This window comes from Podarcis filfolensis (assembly GCF_964270895.1).
Source record: "Podarcis filfolensis genome assembly, chromosome: 9".
NCBI lineage: Eukaryota > Metazoa > Chordata > Lepidosauria > Squamata > Lacertidae > Podarcis > Podarcis filfolensis.
The window spans coordinates 38,648,296-38,665,353 of record NC_139610.1 but is presented as its reverse complement, the minus strand read 5'-3'; the positions used below and the strand labels follow the sequence as shown (position 1 = coordinate 38,665,353).

Below are 17,058 nucleotides of genomic sequence, written 5' to 3'. Positions count from 1 at the left end.
CAGACGGCTGAAGGTACAAGTTCTAGCAAGACTGGGACCAGAGTCAGGGTGGAGCACTGAAGCAGATTAACTGGAGGTTCACGCCAGAGTCATTTGCTGACTAGGAGAGGCTGAGCTGAAAGGGTCTGGAATGAGGATTCATAGGAAGGTCGGCCAGCAAAAGCAAGGGCAGGCAGGCAGGCAGGCACAAGGATGAGGAAAAGCTAGAGCTCAGTTCCAGGTTCAGTCTCTGCCATCTCTAGATAGAGCTGGGTCACTGTCTGTCAGTGTAGTAGATAATACAATAGATGGACCAATGATCTGACTCCGTAGAAGGCAGCATCATTATTGTTTTGTTGGAAGCCGCCCTGAGTGGCTGGGGGGACCCAGCCAGATGGGCGGGGTATAAATAATAAATTGTTGTTGTTGTTGCATGCACCCCGATCTTCAAGCAATAAGAGACTCCAGTGATTCCAGAGCTGACCAAGGGTTTGGTTTCCTTGGAAATGAAGGTCAATGGAGACTATGGCATCTTTCGGATTTATGCTTTTATTTACACAAATATACAGCCTGAGCATAGGGTGGAGGGGCTCACAGCACTAACACTCCAGCAGATCTTGCTTCCTGATTTGGCTTCTCCTAGTCAGCCCCAAGTCACAGCTCTTCGGTCCACCTGTCTCTGTGTCTCCAGCTTCCAGCATCTGCCAAATTCACACACACAGAACCTCCTCTGGCCTTTTTTTGTTCCCCATCCTGGGATGATGATGTGCCATCCAGCAGGTGAGGTGGGAAAAGGTTTGCCCATTTGTTGCTATGTCAGCCTCTTATGACATGTACAGTAAATGCCAGAACTTTATTGGCCATTCCCTTAACAACAGAACTGGCTTGGTTGGTTTCCTCTCATAAATTATAACCTTACATACATAGGATCACAGGTTTGGAAGGAACCCACAGATATCCTCCAGACTGACACCCCCCCAAAACCCATAACAATATGTTCCTACAGATAGGAAAAACTGGTAGACTGGAAGCCAAAAGCCTGTATAATGAGGTGAGCTCAGGATAGACAAGTTAAATGCCATGGAAATGCAATACCATTCAGTTGTCTAGAATCAGTTTGCAAAACTTTGCTTTACATAGTCCTTACTGGGCAAAAGCCCAACCTCTGATAGCAATGGTAGATAAATTCACAAGGTTCACGTTACCAAATACCCAACTTCCAAACCAATAAGCAAACCAAAACACAGCTACCCTTTGAATTTTGCACCACTCCAACTTTTGTGACGCAGTTCTCCAACCCCAAAGCCTGCACAACAAATGCCTGCTTTAGTGAACACCATGTACAAAACTATATTAGTGGAAATGGCTTGCAAAAATGCTTACGGTATATTAAGGGAATTCATGTGCACACAAGAAAGCATATATTACTGAAAACAATGCACAAACGCATATGAGTTTTTCTGCAGTCCTTTTTAAAGATAAATTTGCAAACTGATTCACAAATATACATGCCTGTGACACCTAAAACTGAAACACAGAGGAAACGTCCCAAAGAAATTGCCTACCAAAGTTGTTGGTAAGTCCCCTCCTATCGCCTTTACATTACAGTTAGCTATAATTCTCAAGCTCAAAGAACTCACTGAGGCAAGCAAAGAATCTGGCATAAAATGTATTCCTTTAAAGGCAACTGCTGATTTTGTTGTGAGGGGAGACTGCAGTTCCTCCATGTGATAGGCAAAGCAGTCTTCACATGCCCCCAAATACTCTGTAATAATATTTTTTTCCTGCTACTATGGACTCACAGGGCTAGTTAATATTGTGGTGCCTTGCTGCAAAATAGTCTAAATGGCATCAGTGTTCATAGATGTGTGCATTATACGAAGTTGACTTGCCGTTCAGTGTGTCGCTTGCTTCACTGCTTTTGCCATCTGAAGCCATCTGTTTGCAGATATATTTTAGTTCCTGCTTTCTACTTGCTGCTAGGTTTCCTGACTCTGACCTTAGCACCACCCACTCATGCACAGGATTATGATCTCTCTCTCTTCATCTGTGAAGTGTCGGGGGGCGCGCGTTGAGGAACTGGGACCCAGCAGCACAATAGTTCCCCTTTCTTCTTCCACTCTGCAGCCTCCAAGTAGCTCACCGCAGGGATCGCAGACTTCGATTCCAGACTAACTGATGGTGATCCTGCCACAGACACTCTGCCAGGCAAATCTGGTTTGAGGCTCCACCCTGGCAGTTAAATGTAACCCACATGCCCAAGTGCTTGGAAAAGGTAAGCAGCTGCACATTAGCGTAAACGTTGTCTCCCAGGCTGTACCACGCCTAGGGAGAGAGCCTCTTCGCCTAACCGAAGAGCATGATTCACAGCATGACTTCAAAAGAGAAGCCAGTTGCCTTTGCAACTGCCCTACCCTGCTTCTCAGCCTTCAAGATAAACCTTCCTAACATTCGGATGGTGCTGCTCACCAAAAAGCATCAGAGCAACAAGGGGGGAATCTACACACATATTAAAAACGCTATGAAATGCTTTTTAAAAAAAAGTTTTGAAAAATACATTGAATTTGGCATAGCTCACTGTTGCCATCTAGTGCCACTTTACAACACATTTAAAACGTTTTCTTTGCAGCACTGTAGCTGAGTCCAAGATCTTATAATGTGCAAATTAGTAAAATTCAATCATATCTGATAATATCCATATTTTCTGAGAATGCAGGCTAATAATAACTTTTGAATATTTATTGTATTAGTAATAACTGATTACAATAAAAAAATACTTCTCGATCACTATTATTTACTTCTAATACTACTGATTTTGTTGCCTGCCCTTCATCATCAGTTCCAAGAGTGGGTTACAACAATTTAAAATTCAGAATACAGTGGTACCTCGGGTTACATACGCTTCAGGTTACAGACGCTTCAGGTTACAGACTGCGCTAACCCAGAAATAGTACCTCGGGTTAAGAACTTTGCTTCAGGATGAGAACAGAAATCGTGCTCCAGTGGCGCGGCGGCAGCAGGAGGCCCCATTAGCTAAAGTGGTGCTTCAGGTTAAGAACAGTTTCAGGTTAAGAACAGACCTCTGGAACGAATTAAGTTCTTAACCCAAGGTACCACTGTAAGCAGATAAAGCATATTACATTCATAATAAAGAAAGGGTTCTGAAAATGCACATCTGAAGTGATAAGGTCAAGGCAAAGAGGTGCCTCTCCAGCATTTGATGAAAGCTATATAGCAAAGGTGGCAGGGAGGGAGGCAATATTACAAACAGCAGAAGAACACCTAGTACTGGAGATCATAGCTTCATTGATGCACAGGAAACTAAAGTGGTGCTCCAGAAACCTGCTAAAGGGTAGGAAACTACAAGAATGAAGCAGCTGGAGGAAATGACTTGTGATTTCAATTGTCTCTATACTAATGCATAGAGTATGAGGAAACATGCAAGATGAATTGGAGCTCTTAATAATGCTTTAGTTGAGATTCCTGCATTGCAGGGAGTTGGACCAGATGATCCTCAGGGTTCCTTCCAACTCCACAATTTTGTGATTCTGTATACTTGATTCAGATTCAGCTCTGCAGGGAGGGAATTCCACAACTTAGGGCGACTTAAGGCAGAGAATGCCCTTTATATAATTATAAATTCATCTATAATATAGATGATTTTTTGAAAACTTGCTTATTATGCTATGTGTGTGTGTATATATATGTGTGTGTGTGTGTGTGTACACACACACACACACACACACACACACACACATATATATTCTATTTTGTTGGAGACTGAAACCTAGTGGGGAAAGGGACACACACCAAACTGGTGAGCAACACAGAGAATGAAACTAAAGAAGATACCAAACCATTCATTGTAATTTTTTAAAGAAATTCTCTGAATTCTCAAAAATCTCAGTTTCTTCACAATTGCTTAGAATAGACATATACACAAACCTGTCGCGCTGCAGATCCATGGCTGATCAGTGTCAAGAAGTTAGATGGATCAGTGATCTGACTCTGTAGAAGGCCATTTCCTATGTTCCTGTGTAAGTCAAAGCCAATTGCGAAAGGTATCTTTCTCCTACCTGCAGAGCAGAAACCGAAAGGAACCATGCCCAGTTTGAAACAGTCAGAAATAATTGGGCAGGTAAAGCTGATCAGGGATATCTGACTTCCAGTCTTCATCTCCATTCAACCATAAGGTTCACTGGGTGGACTTGGGGAAACTTTAATCTCTCTGCTTAGGGTGTTTCCAGACTGCCATTATTTTCCGGTGCGATTCAGTCACGTATCTTAAAGATATGGTGCACAGCTCCAGACAGCATCCTAAAAAGCAGAGACATCGCCTTGCCAACAAAGGTCCGTATAGTTAAAGCTATGGTTTTCCCAGTAGTGATGTACGGAAGTGAGAGCTGGACCATAAAGAAGGCTGATTGCTGAAGAATTGATGCTTTTGAATTTTGGTGCTGGAGGAGACTCTTGAGAGTCCCATGGACTGACAAGAAGATCAAACCTATCCATTCTGAAGGAAATCAGCCCTGAGTGCTCACTGGAAGGACAGATCCTGAAGCTGAGGCTCCAATACTTTGGCCACCTCATGAGAAGAGAAGACTCCCTGGAAAAGACCCTGAGCATGAGTTTGACTAAACTGCGGGAGGCAGTGGAAGACAGGAGTGCCTGGTGTGCTCTAGTCCATGGGGTCACAAAGAGTTGGACACGACTAAATGACTAAACAACAACAACAAATGAGCAGATTTGGGTGTCATGATGATAGTGGTTTAGGAGGTCTTGCATAACAAACCCCGCTTCCCCCGAATATCTGATAAGGAAAGTGATGGGGATATGCACCAGAAGTGTGAAAAAAGACACTTGCTTTAATGCAATGTCACTTGGCCTCCCCTCAAACAAAGCAGGATGAATGCTCATTGAGCAGGTTGTCTCTGGAAGTGACCTAAAGCAACCTTGCAGTATTTGCCAACACCATAAAATGGGATAATCCCAATTCCCCCACCCTGAACTCCTTAGAGAATGGGTTGGAAATAAATGTGACAGATACAGGAATGGAGATTGGGTCTGGCATTCAGAGTGTTACCAAAATAGCTACATTTGATCCCTTTGCACGTGCTCTTAAAGATATGGTGCACAGCTCCAGACACACCAAAAGTACCCTACAGACTTTGGTTCATAAAATGAATGTGCAAATGCACCCGCAGTTACTCCTCCTTTGCAGACTTCCAACATACTCATATACATAACTCTCACCTGATCTTAAAAGGCTTGGTACCAAGCAACAAGGTATCTCCCTCCATCTTTTGGCTTGTTACCCTGGACACCTCGCTAAGTACACAAAACAGAAAGCAAGCTGGGAAAGCACGCAGAGCATTGGCATGTAGATGTCGACACCCAGCAACAATATGCCTATAAAACATATTGCCTGGTGCCTTTGTGGCAGCAACTACCAGCCTGGCACAGAGTCAAAGCATATGGTTTGGGTTGAAGCAAAGCCTTGCGTTCTGTTCCGTTGCAGGCCATCAGCTGCTGGGGACAAGATCGTGCCGTTTTTAAAGCCCTTCGTTCTACCTTAATAGCTGGTAGAGTTTCAGTTCATTTGGTTTTCGACTCATTGCTAGGACTACCAGACAACAGCAAAACATGAAAGAAGATTCCACCTAAACATTAGGAAGAACTTCCTGACAGTAAGAGCTGTTCGACAGTGGAATTTGCTGCCAAGGAGTGTGGTGGAGTCTCCTTCTTTGGAGGTCTTTAAGCAGAGGCTTGACAACCATATGTCAGGAGTGCTCTGATGGTGTTTCCTGCTTGGCAGGGGGTTGAACTCGATGGCCCTTGTGGTCTCTTCCAACTCTATGATTCTATGATTCTATGGACGGGGGGATTAAGACAATAAAGGTGTTTTTTGGCTCATTGAAAGCACAGGGTAAAGCTGCGGTACGCAGAACCATGGCCTCCAAGCATAAATCCTCACTTCGTTCAGTGCTTTTCACTTGTATAAGGGAAGGCAAGCCTGATGTGTTTGGTATGAAACGGAGGCTTGCTTCTGCTTTAGAAAAAAGCATTACTCCTCAGCATGCTCCTTGACCACAGAAGGAGCCGGCCCAATACATTTTGCTGCCTGAGGCAAAGGGCAAGATGGTGCCAGCCTTCATGTTCAGAAGGCGAAGGGACCAAGAGCAGACTTCAAGGCTGGAAACAGGATAGCAGCATTCCCCAGCACACCTGAGGGATACTGGGTAGTTTAGGGGGTGCAGGGCAGTCTACCTGGCACACCCAATTCTGCCCTCCAGCAGAGAGGAACAGTCAAGGAGGTGCTGCTGCTGCTGCTGCTGCTGCCACCCCTCAGCAAGTGAAGCCTGAGGCAGCTGCCTCCCTCTGCCCAACGGTCATGTCAGCCCTGACCAGAAATACATTACCTTCCTCATCTCTTGACTACACCAGGTCTTTCTGCCAGATGTGGTAGTAGGGCACGGAGTTCAACTTTCAATTTTTTAAAGCAATCGTCTTGCTTTATTTATTCATCTCTCTAAACCCCACGCTTCCTGTAAGGTGCTTCCTGTGGCATAAATAGCTTTCCCCTTTATCCTGTGAGGTACAGTAGGCTGAAAGATAGTAGTGACCCTTAAATATCACCCAGTATCTCAGGTGTGTGCTGTGTGTGTGTGTGTGTGTGTGTGTGTGTGTGTGTGTGTGCTTGTTCAGGTTTGCTCCCTGCCCTGGTTATGTGTCCGAAGTGTGGGTTTTTCCTCATATGTGAGGTACCGCATTGCCTTAGAACTGATATAAATGAAAACTTAAAAATAGAACTTCACTGAAGATCCTGCACCATAATATTTAAGAAGGACACAAGGTAAAGAGATCAAATATGTCTATGTCCATTTAAAATTGAACAAATAGCAATATGAAGAATACGAAACCACCAATATCATTTTAAACCTTTGGCTGGATATTTTTGTGGTTTAGTTCCCACCCCACACCAAACCACACATATACTCTGATTACTGCTTTAGCAGCGCCCTCTAGTGCCCTGCTATGACCTGCTACAGTTTACAGAAGGGTTTTAATGTTAACAGCAACAGGTGTGCACCTTAAGGGCTTGGAGCGTTTCATTATTAAGGTGGTTTTGAAAGCTGAACCTAAATTGGCCTGGGGGGGTGAGGAATATGTAGACTCAATCTTTGCAACTGCTAAAACAAAGCTGAGGCTGGTTCTTTTTAAATTTTAATGTTAAAACTTTTAATTCTTTTAAATAAAACTAACCAGTTTTGTTTGTTTGTTTCTTAATTCTAAAGATTGCTATCATATTCTGCCTAACTCCTTTGTAAATGCACAGGAACAACATTGCTGTAGTTTAGATCAGACTTCCCAGCTCAGTGCTTGGCAGGTTTACTTGGAAGCAATGTCCAATGTTCAATGGAGATTATTTCCAGTCAGTGTGCATAGGATCACATCCGATATGGGAGTACAGTGGTACCTCGGGTTAAATACTTAATTCGTTCCTGAGGTCCGTTCTTAACCTGAAACTGTTCTTAACCTGAAGCACCACTTTAGCTAATGGGGCCTCCTGCTGCTGCCGTGCCATCAGAGCACGATTTCTGTTCTCATCCTGAAGCAAAGGTCTTAACCGGAAGCACTATTTCTGGATTAGCAGAGTCTGTAACCTGAAGCGTATGTAACCTGAAGCATATATAACCCAAGGCACCACTGTAATGGAATCTATTGGTAGGTCACTACGTAATCTGAAGTAGACTGGCAAGGATTTCTGATTCCCAACCACTTAACAATGGCAACAAATACAATTCCATACACCCTGCCCAAATAAAATAGTGTTGCACTCCAGCCCATTCTCTGAGCAGTGAGAGATTCCAGGGGTTCCAGGCACTTTCCCAGGATTTATGTTTCCTTTTGGAAATGAGGCACAGCAGAGACTGTGGTGTCTTTATGATATATGGTTTATTTACATATATATACGACCTGAGCCTGAGATGGAGGGGCTCACAGCATTAATTAACACCCCAAGGGGGTCTTGTTTCTCTCGTAGCCAGAGCCTTGGATTCAAGCAGAAATCAGTTCTGACTCTCTCTTTGCCTTTACAGCCTGCAGCTTTTTCCTCTAGGTCACATCACAGCAAACTCTGCTCTCCAACTCAGGCTTTGTCCTTCTAGCTATCTAAGATCTGGAGGAGGGGCACCACCCCTTTGGCATCTGACACAGAGCCCCCTTCCTTTTGTTCTCTTCATGACCCATCACGCAGGCAGTAACATCAGGAAGCTTGCCTGGCTTAAATAGCTTGCTAGGATTAAATTCATAAGAATATATTGCTGCAATAAAGACACCGTATGGAAGGACTGTGAATTCCATTTAGTTCTAGCACTCAGACAAACTCCTGGGCTCAGAATTCTTTAATTTTAGATCTATCTCTTTTGCAGTTAGCTCCAGTTGGAGGATCCTGGGAGTTCTAGTACTGTATAAAAACATGAATCCCTCAAGCCTCCCCTGCTTTTGGCTATAACTGTGTGTGCACTCTACTGACCAGGCAGGGTTTTTCTGAAAGTAGAGTTCTGAAAGTAGAGTTTTCAAAAGACTAACTATATTTAGCTTCTAGGGGTCATGAATCCCGGAATATGCATCTCCAAAGAGCACCAAATTTCATTAAGAAGCACTAAATCTTTAAATGATTTTCTTTTGTAATGTCTCTAAATTCTTTTACTTCTGCTTCCACTGTTTGCATATCTGAACTTGCCAAATATAGGTTTATTTTTCTTAAGGGGCTTCATGGTCCACTAAGTTCACCTTTTAAAGTCACCCAGGTAGGATTTATGAGCATAACTACATTTTGCAGGGAGGGGAAAGTGATGTCACACTGGATCAAGACCTAGGGGCAACCTGTGGGTAACCTGTGGCCCTCCAAAAGTGGTCAGACTCCAATTCCCATCAGCCCCTGCCAGCATAGCCAAAGGTTGTTGGACCACAACCAAATCTGAAGGGCCCACCCTCAAAACTACAGGAAGCAAGAGCTTTATAACAGAGGGGAAGAGCAGGGACATTGCTAGGGAAGGACCAACACAACCCAAAAATAAAATTACAGACCAAGTAACACAACGGAAACTTTGTGTGATGCATTTCGTGAGCAGTGTTATGGTAATGTATTTACCTTATCCCTAACTCAAATAGTAATAACGTAATTCTCTTTTCTTCTTCTTCCAGGTGTGAAAGAGTGTCATTCAATGACTGTTTACTCAGGAAACAACATTACCACATCCCAAGACATACAAAGGCAGGGATGAGGGAACAGCAATGCTCTCTCTTACAAGTGAAATCTGTGTTAAACCATACCACCATAAATTTACCTTGTACAGATTAAGGCAGTGGGTAGGTATAATACCAGTCTTCAAATATCTGGGTGGCTGTCATGGAGAAGAGAGAGCAGACTTGTCCTCTGTTATTTGAGAAACTGCATCATAGACGTGGATTGCGACTAATGTCACATAGAATCATAGAATCATAGAGTTGGAAGAGACCACAAGGGCCATCGAGTCCAACCCCCTGCCAAGCAGGAAACACCATCAGAGCACTCCTGACATATGGTTGTCAAGCCTCTGCTTAAAGACCTCCAAAGAAGGAGACTCCACCACACTCCTTGGCAGCAAATTCCACTGTCGAACAGCTCTTACTGTCAGGAAGTTCTTCCTAATGTTTAGGTGGAATCTTCTTTCTTGTAGTTTGGATCCATTGCTCCGTGTCTGCTTCTCTGGAGCAGCAGAAAACAACCTTTCTCCCTCCTCTATGTGACATCCTTTTATATATTTGAACATGGCTATCATGTGTACACGGTTTCAAAAACCAGCAGTGGGAGCACTCTGGAGCCAGAATAAATTCAATGTGTGCATAGCCTTAGTTGTTGCCCTGCCAGTAAACCTCCAAGTTGCTCTCTGGCACTCTTACATCCTTAAGCCAAAGTACATACTCAGGATCACTTTCCACAGATTACATAATTTGTGTATTTTTTGCAAAGTGCCTTTGATCCTGCCCCCTATAAAGATGAATTAAGCAACGTAAAGAAAAGAAAACCACCAACCAGATGGGCAGAGTAACATATTTATTTATTTATTGAAATATATATATATATAGTACGTTCTGCAGTACTGGGATACACGCTTTGGAATACTGCCATAAATAGTACTGCTGAAATTATATCATGAGATCACCATCATGTGCTGTAGTGGTAAGAATAGTAGTCATAATCTTGTGTGTGTGTGTGTGTGTGCGCGCGCGCACACACACACACACACACACACTTTTATGTAAGGCACTGTAATTGCCAGCAAGAGCAAAGAAGTAGAGTTTTAAAGTCAGAGCGCGCCAAATGGGTTTCCTTAAGGCAGTCAGATTGCAACTCCCATTATTCCCATCTGTTACCCAGGATGGCTGGAGGTCATGGGAGTTATAGTCTGAAGCATCTGGAAATTTCAGGCTGTGTAGGAAGGGTTTTTTGTATGTATCCAGAACACCTCAGAAAATATTTAGCTGATATTTTGGGTGGTATGCTGCTCGGAGTAGACGCACTAAAATTCACAGATCTAATTTGGTTGCGTTTATTAATTTCAGTGGGTCTGCTTTTAATAAAACTTAGTTGAATACCACCAGTTATTTCGATCGTTTTTTGCTTCTGTCCGAGATCAGCTCATCTTACTGGAGTCCAACCAGGCACAGAGACCAAAGTGCAGGTAGAATTCTGGCACAAAGCAAAGGGAGATCCAGTCAGGAGCCAGTGCCAGAATGAACAAAAAAGCAGGCACACACTGAGCTGTTTTATGCTAGGAAAGCCAGGCCATTCTCTTTCAGATCACCAACTGGGTGCCAAGATCAGTGGCGTAGCGTGGGTTGTCAGCACCCGGGGCAAGGCAAGTAATTTACGCCCCCTAACCCGTGGATTTGCGCCCCCTAACCCGTGGATTTGCGCCCCCTAACCCATTGATTTGCCCTAACCCCAGATGTTGCGCCCGGTGCGGTCCGCCCCCCCTGCACCCCCCACGCTACGCCACTGGCCAAGATGCACCAGTTGCCCACTTAAGTATACATTTTCTAAGCAGACCTCTGGTTCTTCGCCAGTTCTGTTTCTTCCTCAGCTTTAGGGAGATAGGAGGTTAGGATAGGAAGTGGTGGAAACCTGGATCTGTAAAGGGGTGCAGAAGCTGATCAAAGCCCCCCAGCCCCGAGTGAGGTGTCTGAATGACGAGTTGGACTGCTAAACAGGTTATTCAGGTGTGTCAAGGCTGTCTGTTTGGTCCCAGTCTGAATCCTCTGGGTCTTAACATCTTCCTAATATATTGAGCTGCTATAAAGGCTTGAGCATGTGGGTATATATTGTTATCTGTTAATATTACTTGATTTAATTCATAACAAAATAACTTATTTAGTCTGCATCATGTGAAACAGAGCCAGTGAAATGTTGTAAGTACATTCTAGTCTTAAATATTTCATTTATTTTAGTGTTTTCTTCACACACTTTGTGTAAAGTACTTCATGCTGGCAGCTCAAGTCACATTTTACATCCATGTCAAACCTGACCCACTTTGCTGCTATGCATCTCACAGTTAGTTTTGCAATGTGATCTCTTTAGGGGTATAATATTAGATGTGTTAGATGGTGGGGAGTCGCTTGTCAAAGCAATATGCCAAGATTCCACTCAAGGGCTACTGACTGGAAGAGCTGGGGAAGCATCTTCAGCTAAAGAAACAGCAAGCAGTAACAAAACATTATACACTGGTACCTCGGTTTATGAACTTAATCCATTCTGGAAGTCCGTTCTTAAACCGAAACCATTCTTAAACCAAGGCACACTTTCCCTAATGAGGCCTCCTGCACTGGTGCCCTTCCACCATTCAGATTCCGTTCTTAGACTGAGGTAAAGTTCGCAAACTGGGACCCTACTTCTGGTTTTGCGGAGTTCGGAAACCGAATAGTTCATAAACAGGGCTGTTCGTAAACCGAGGTACCACTGCATCTGTAAGTTGCTTTGAGTCCCATCAAGGGGAAAGACGGGGTATAAATAAATATCTAATCATAATCATAAATGCAGAAAGAATAACTACTATTTTAGGATAACTTGCATTAACGTAAACTAGTTGTTATACAGCAGTGCTTACAAAGATACATCTCAATCTCTTGCCATAATCTACCTTACAGGGTTGTTGTGAGCCTCAAATGCTACTCTGAATTCTTCTGGGGTGAGAAGAATACAATTGTAACCTGAGAGCGTAGACAGAATTATGGATCAGGGTAGAACCATTACAACACAATTCACAAAATCTTGCATTGTTCGTTGGGCCTGTCCAGTTTGTGACCTGCCAAGGCAGACACAATTCACCAGCCATGCACTAAGATGTGGTGGGCATTTGACAGCTCTCCGGGTTTTTGCAGTCCCATGGAGGCAGCAAAATCCACCATACATGGCTCATAGGCCGGGTTTAGCATAATAGGCCTCAAATTTTATAGGCCTGTACTATATGATAGAGTTGTTTTTAAAACGAACTAAGCAATTAGTAGTTTCCATTAAAGTACTTATTTAGATGCTGCAAGATGAATAAAGTCCTCCAGAATCATGAAGGAAGTATGAAGAGATTCCTTCAAATCTTGATGTCTAAGAAATCTTCGAAGAGTATCTAAAGCAGTAAGGGCCTCCTTCTTTGATGGCGAAGGGTGTTTACATCCTGGAAAGTCATCACCTTCATCTTTCTCATAAGTTCCACTTGAAGTACCTTTTTTAGCCTGTGATATTTCAGTGTTAGGAGGCATTTCACAATTTATCAAGTCATCATTGAAAGCTACATATTCCTCCAAAGACAAGCCTTTTGGAAACTCAACTCCGGCTGCCAATGCATATGCAGCCAAATCAAAATTAATTTCCGTTTCTGCGTCCTCATCAATGTTTTCCCCAGTTTGTGATCTAAACCCTTCTTTGCTATGGCTTTTAACAACTGTCCCTGGAGATACAGCCCTCCAACACAGGTATAACATGTCAACGGCATCAAGCAAAGTCAGCATGAATTCCTTACCACTTTCAACACAGTCTACAAATCTCTTGAGAAGAAGGCACCGGTATTTTACTTTCAGACTCTTGGTGATATTTTGTTTCACAGCTGTAAATCTGGAGGGTGAGCAAGAAGGGAAGGATACAAGTCTGATAGACTTCAAATTCCTTACCTCTGGGTGAAAAGGGAAAGAATCCACAAAAATAATGATGTGACGCTTCTGCATTTGAAATCTCTTGTCAAGTTTGCTCACCCACTGATCAAACAGCTCTGAAGTCATCTGTGCCATAGTAGTTGACTGATATTCCACAGGCAGTGATGTGACACCCTGAAAGCAGCAGGGAGTTTTGTTCTTTCCTATAACAAGCAACGGAAGTTTTTCTGAAGCATCCATATTTACGCCAACCACTACAGTTATTTTTTCTTTGCCTAATTTTCCCAGGGAGAATGTTTCTCCTTTAAATGTAAAAGTAGGACTAGGTAACATCTGATAAAACAATCCTGTCTCCTTCATGTTAAATATATCATTTGGCTGATAAACCTTTAAATAGTAAGACAGAATATTTTGATGCCAAGCAGTTGCTGTATCCTCTGTAGTGGTAGTAGTAGTGGTACGAGTAGTACGAGCAGTAGCTACAACTGGCTGAGATCTGAATGCCAGTCCATACCGTGCTTTAAAACGATCTAGCCAGCCATTGCTGCATTTAAAATCGTTATGTCCAAGTTTCTGTGCAAAATCATTAGCTTGAAAGCGTAGCATTGGCCCATTCACTGGTATATTTGAACACTGAGCCATTCTGTACCACTTCACCAGTGCCTCTTCCAGATCTGTATGAAATGCAGTCCTTAACCTTTTTCTTTTAGGGTCAAATTGCCATGATTCAAAGGCTTCTAAAACTTTCTCTTTGTTCTTCATGATGGAGGACAAGGAGTTTTTCTTTATACCGTATCTTTCCGCAATGTCTGCCTTCTTCTTGCCACTTTCTATTGCAGCTATTATACTAATTTTGTCCTTGATTGATAAGCTTTTCTTCTTCCTTACTGCAGGCAGAAGTGAGGGAGCATCTGAAGACTCCGCCATGGTACAACCCCCAAACTCCCTCAGAGGCTCAAATGCATCTAGAGACATTTGTTCTGTCACCTCGCTATCCTCAAGTGCTTTAATTAGATTGGCTTTCAAATGAGTACCCTGATCTCATGGTATAAACGTCACTGTGTTAATAAATAAACGTCACAGAGTTAGAGTAGCAATGCCATGGGTATATTCTTGTATATCACAAGCACACAGTTAAGGAATGAGCACAAACAAGCCCTTCTGGTATCTTTGCCCAATAAGAATATTTTCCATAACTTCTCTACACTGAGTTTCAAACATGTGGACTAAAGAGTTGAGTACTTTTCAACTAGGAATCTTCTTATCTCACATCAAAATAAAGTGTGAAACGTAACTTCAGCTGTACTATATGTAAAACATGTCAGTACTGCTGCTTTAATTTGAGAGATCTGCTGACAGATGTGTCTATTTGTTGCAGTAGCTTTTTTAACATGGATCTTTGGCGCCCTACTCTATGCCTGGCACAGGTTTAGGGAACCTTATTTCAGCTCAAGGGCTGCTGTCTATTCTGAGCAGTCTTCTGGGGCCACAGGCCAGTGGGGGGGGGGGGTGAAGCCTGAGGCCAAAGTGAGCAGAGCAACTAACTAGAAGGCTAATTTCTCCCTATACTCATGCTTTCCTCTCTATCTTGCAATGTCAGAGTTCAAGGGCACATTCTAGCAGGGCAAAACACTCAAGGAGGGTGTTGAGCAGGCCTGGTGAGGGGTGTGGCCTGTGGAGAGTCCTGGGAGCCAAACAGAGAACCCTGTAGGGCCAAATTTGGCATGAGGTTCACCACTTGTGCTCTAAAAGTAGAATCATGTCCTATCAAGCATTCCATGTGAAGATCTGGTGGGAGAATGCACTCAGCTGAACATGCTTTGAAATTTTATTCAGGCCTTTATGCTGAATGCAGAAAAGTCAGGAGTGATCACAGGGAAAGAGCCTGTAATGGGTGAAGTGCGGAGGCTTGGCAGGTGGCTTAGTCCAAATCCTACACTCACTCAGCCATTGTTTCCACCAATGTAACTTTACTCCCGAAAAAAGGAGTACAACACATTATTCCACTTCCTCTTACATCAATAGAGAGCCCAGGTGACTGCCCCTACCAACCTATTCCAGCCACAATATAGACTTTGATTCCAACTCACATTCTTCACTGAACTCTATTTAGCCATGATATTCTCCATGCAATCAACAGCACATGAAGAAAGAGTAGAGCCATGTGTGCTAGCCCTGTCATTGCAGCATGTGTGCCAGGCTTGCCCCCACACTGTCTACGACTTAGGTGCATATCTCCTAAGCAGAGACCACTGAATAGAACTAGTGTATGTAGCCTTACTTTTTCTCCACATGATGTTAATTACATGCAGCCGTGGCACACTAGCTGAGGACCTCACTGCAGTTCAACTCAGCTATGCCACCACTCACTGTCCTTACTGCTACCCCCCTCCCCTGGTGGTGTCTTAGCAGCGGGTGGCACTGCTGCTTTTTATTGGAAACCATGGTTAGGTCCCATCTATGGTGGCTGCCCACCATCTTAATTTACCCAGAACACAATGATCTATGCGATCCAAAGATGGTGGCCACCACAGATGGCAATCAAGGTCAGTCGTATTCTAAAGTGGCACCACTGCCCTTCTGAAGGTTAGACGCCACATTGGCAGCCCAGCAGGGAAGGTGGGTTGGGCTGTTGATTCCATGGTGCTGGCAGGAGGGAGGGAGGAATGCAGCTACATTAAAGGTGGTGTGTTGTGTTATCAGGTGCGGTGGAGGCCCATCGGCAGCACCTGAAGTCTTGTGTACAGTGGAACCTCGGGTTACGTACCGTCGCCTTATGAACGCTTCCGGTAACGAGCTCTGCTAACCTGGAAGTAGGTGTTCTGGGTAGCAAACTTTGCCCTGGGATGTGAGCGGAAGTCACGCAGCAGTGGGAGGCGCTATTAGCGAAAGCGCACCTCAGGTTAAGAACGGTTTTGGGTTAAGAATGGACCTCCGCAACAAATTAAGTTTGTAAACGGAGGCACCACTGTACAGTGGTACCTCTGGATGCGAACGGGATCCATTCCAGAGCCCCGTTCGCATCCAGAAGCGAACGCAACCCGCATCTGCGGGTTGCAATTCGCTGCTTCTGTGCATGCGTGTGACGTCATTTTTATTGTCTGCACATGCGCGAGCGGTGAAACCCGGAAGTAACGCGCAACCCGAAAATACTTATCCCGAAACTACTTCAACCCGAGGTATGACTGTATTTCCGTTTGCCACTTAGAACAATCCCACCTCTCCTAGGAATCACAGAACTGTAGAGTTGGGAGGGAACCTGAGAGTCATCAACCCCCTGCAATGCAGGAATCTGAACTAAAGCATCCATGACAGACAGCCATCCCACCTCTGCTTAAAACCTCCTTCCTTGGAGGAGTCCACCACCTTCCAAAGGAGCCTTTTCCACTGTCAAACAGCTCTTGCCATCAGAAAGGTGTTCCTGATGTTTAGTTGGAATCTCAACACCTGAATGCAACCCTGCTTAGGGAAGTTCCCGGATGAAACGAGGCTCTTCCTTGTTTTTGCAGCAGGCAATTGAATGCACCTCTGGGAGCGCGGGAAAGGAAAAACCACACACAGCACACCCTTCGCTTCCCGTTCCCACTGGCGAGCCGCAATTCGAAGTGGAGGAGCCTTAAAGGGCACGACACCCTATTCTACTTCTGCGCACTGGTTGCCCTGCACAACCGGAGGAGCTCCCCCTTTTTCCCACTAGGTTTGCAGCCGCGGCCCGCTTGTCGCAGGCTGGAAGCGAGAAGTGGGGGCGGGGGGGGAGAGACCGGCCGCAAAACGACAGGCCCGGATGCTGTTGCCATGGTGACAGCAACGTGGAAGCGGCCCCTCGCTGCTGCCGCCGCCTAGAGCGGCCCCTTCGGAAGGTTACCGAGCAGCAAGCGGACGCTCTAC

At 44.3% G+C, this 17,058-nt stretch overlaps 2 protein-coding genes across 2 annotated transcripts in view; both read right to left on the bottom strand.

Annotated features, from left to right (window-relative positions):
• The window catches only part of TMEM154 (transmembrane protein 154), a 29,886-nt gene extending 27,882 nt beyond the window's left edge, over positions 1-2,004 (bottom strand). Inside the window, exon 1 of the mRNA XM_083631401.1 lies at positions 1,872-2,004. Coding sequence (XP_083487527.1) covers positions 1,872-1,917 — 46 coding nt within the window. The 5' untranslated portion in view covers positions 1,918-2,004. The remainder of the gene's footprint in view (positions 1-1,871) is intronic.
• A 10,542-nt stretch (positions 2,005-12,546) lies between these two features.
• Positions 12,547-14,097, bottom strand: TIGD4 (tigger transposable element derived 4; the record flags this gene model as incomplete). The annotated part of the gene is made up of 1 exon (XM_083572162.1): positions 12,547-14,097. One exon carries the CDS (start codon positions 14,095-14,097, stop codon positions 12,547-12,549), a length of 1,551 nt encoding a protein of 516 aa, XP_083428288.1.
• Between the last annotated feature and the right edge of the window lie 2,961 nt (positions 14,098-17,058).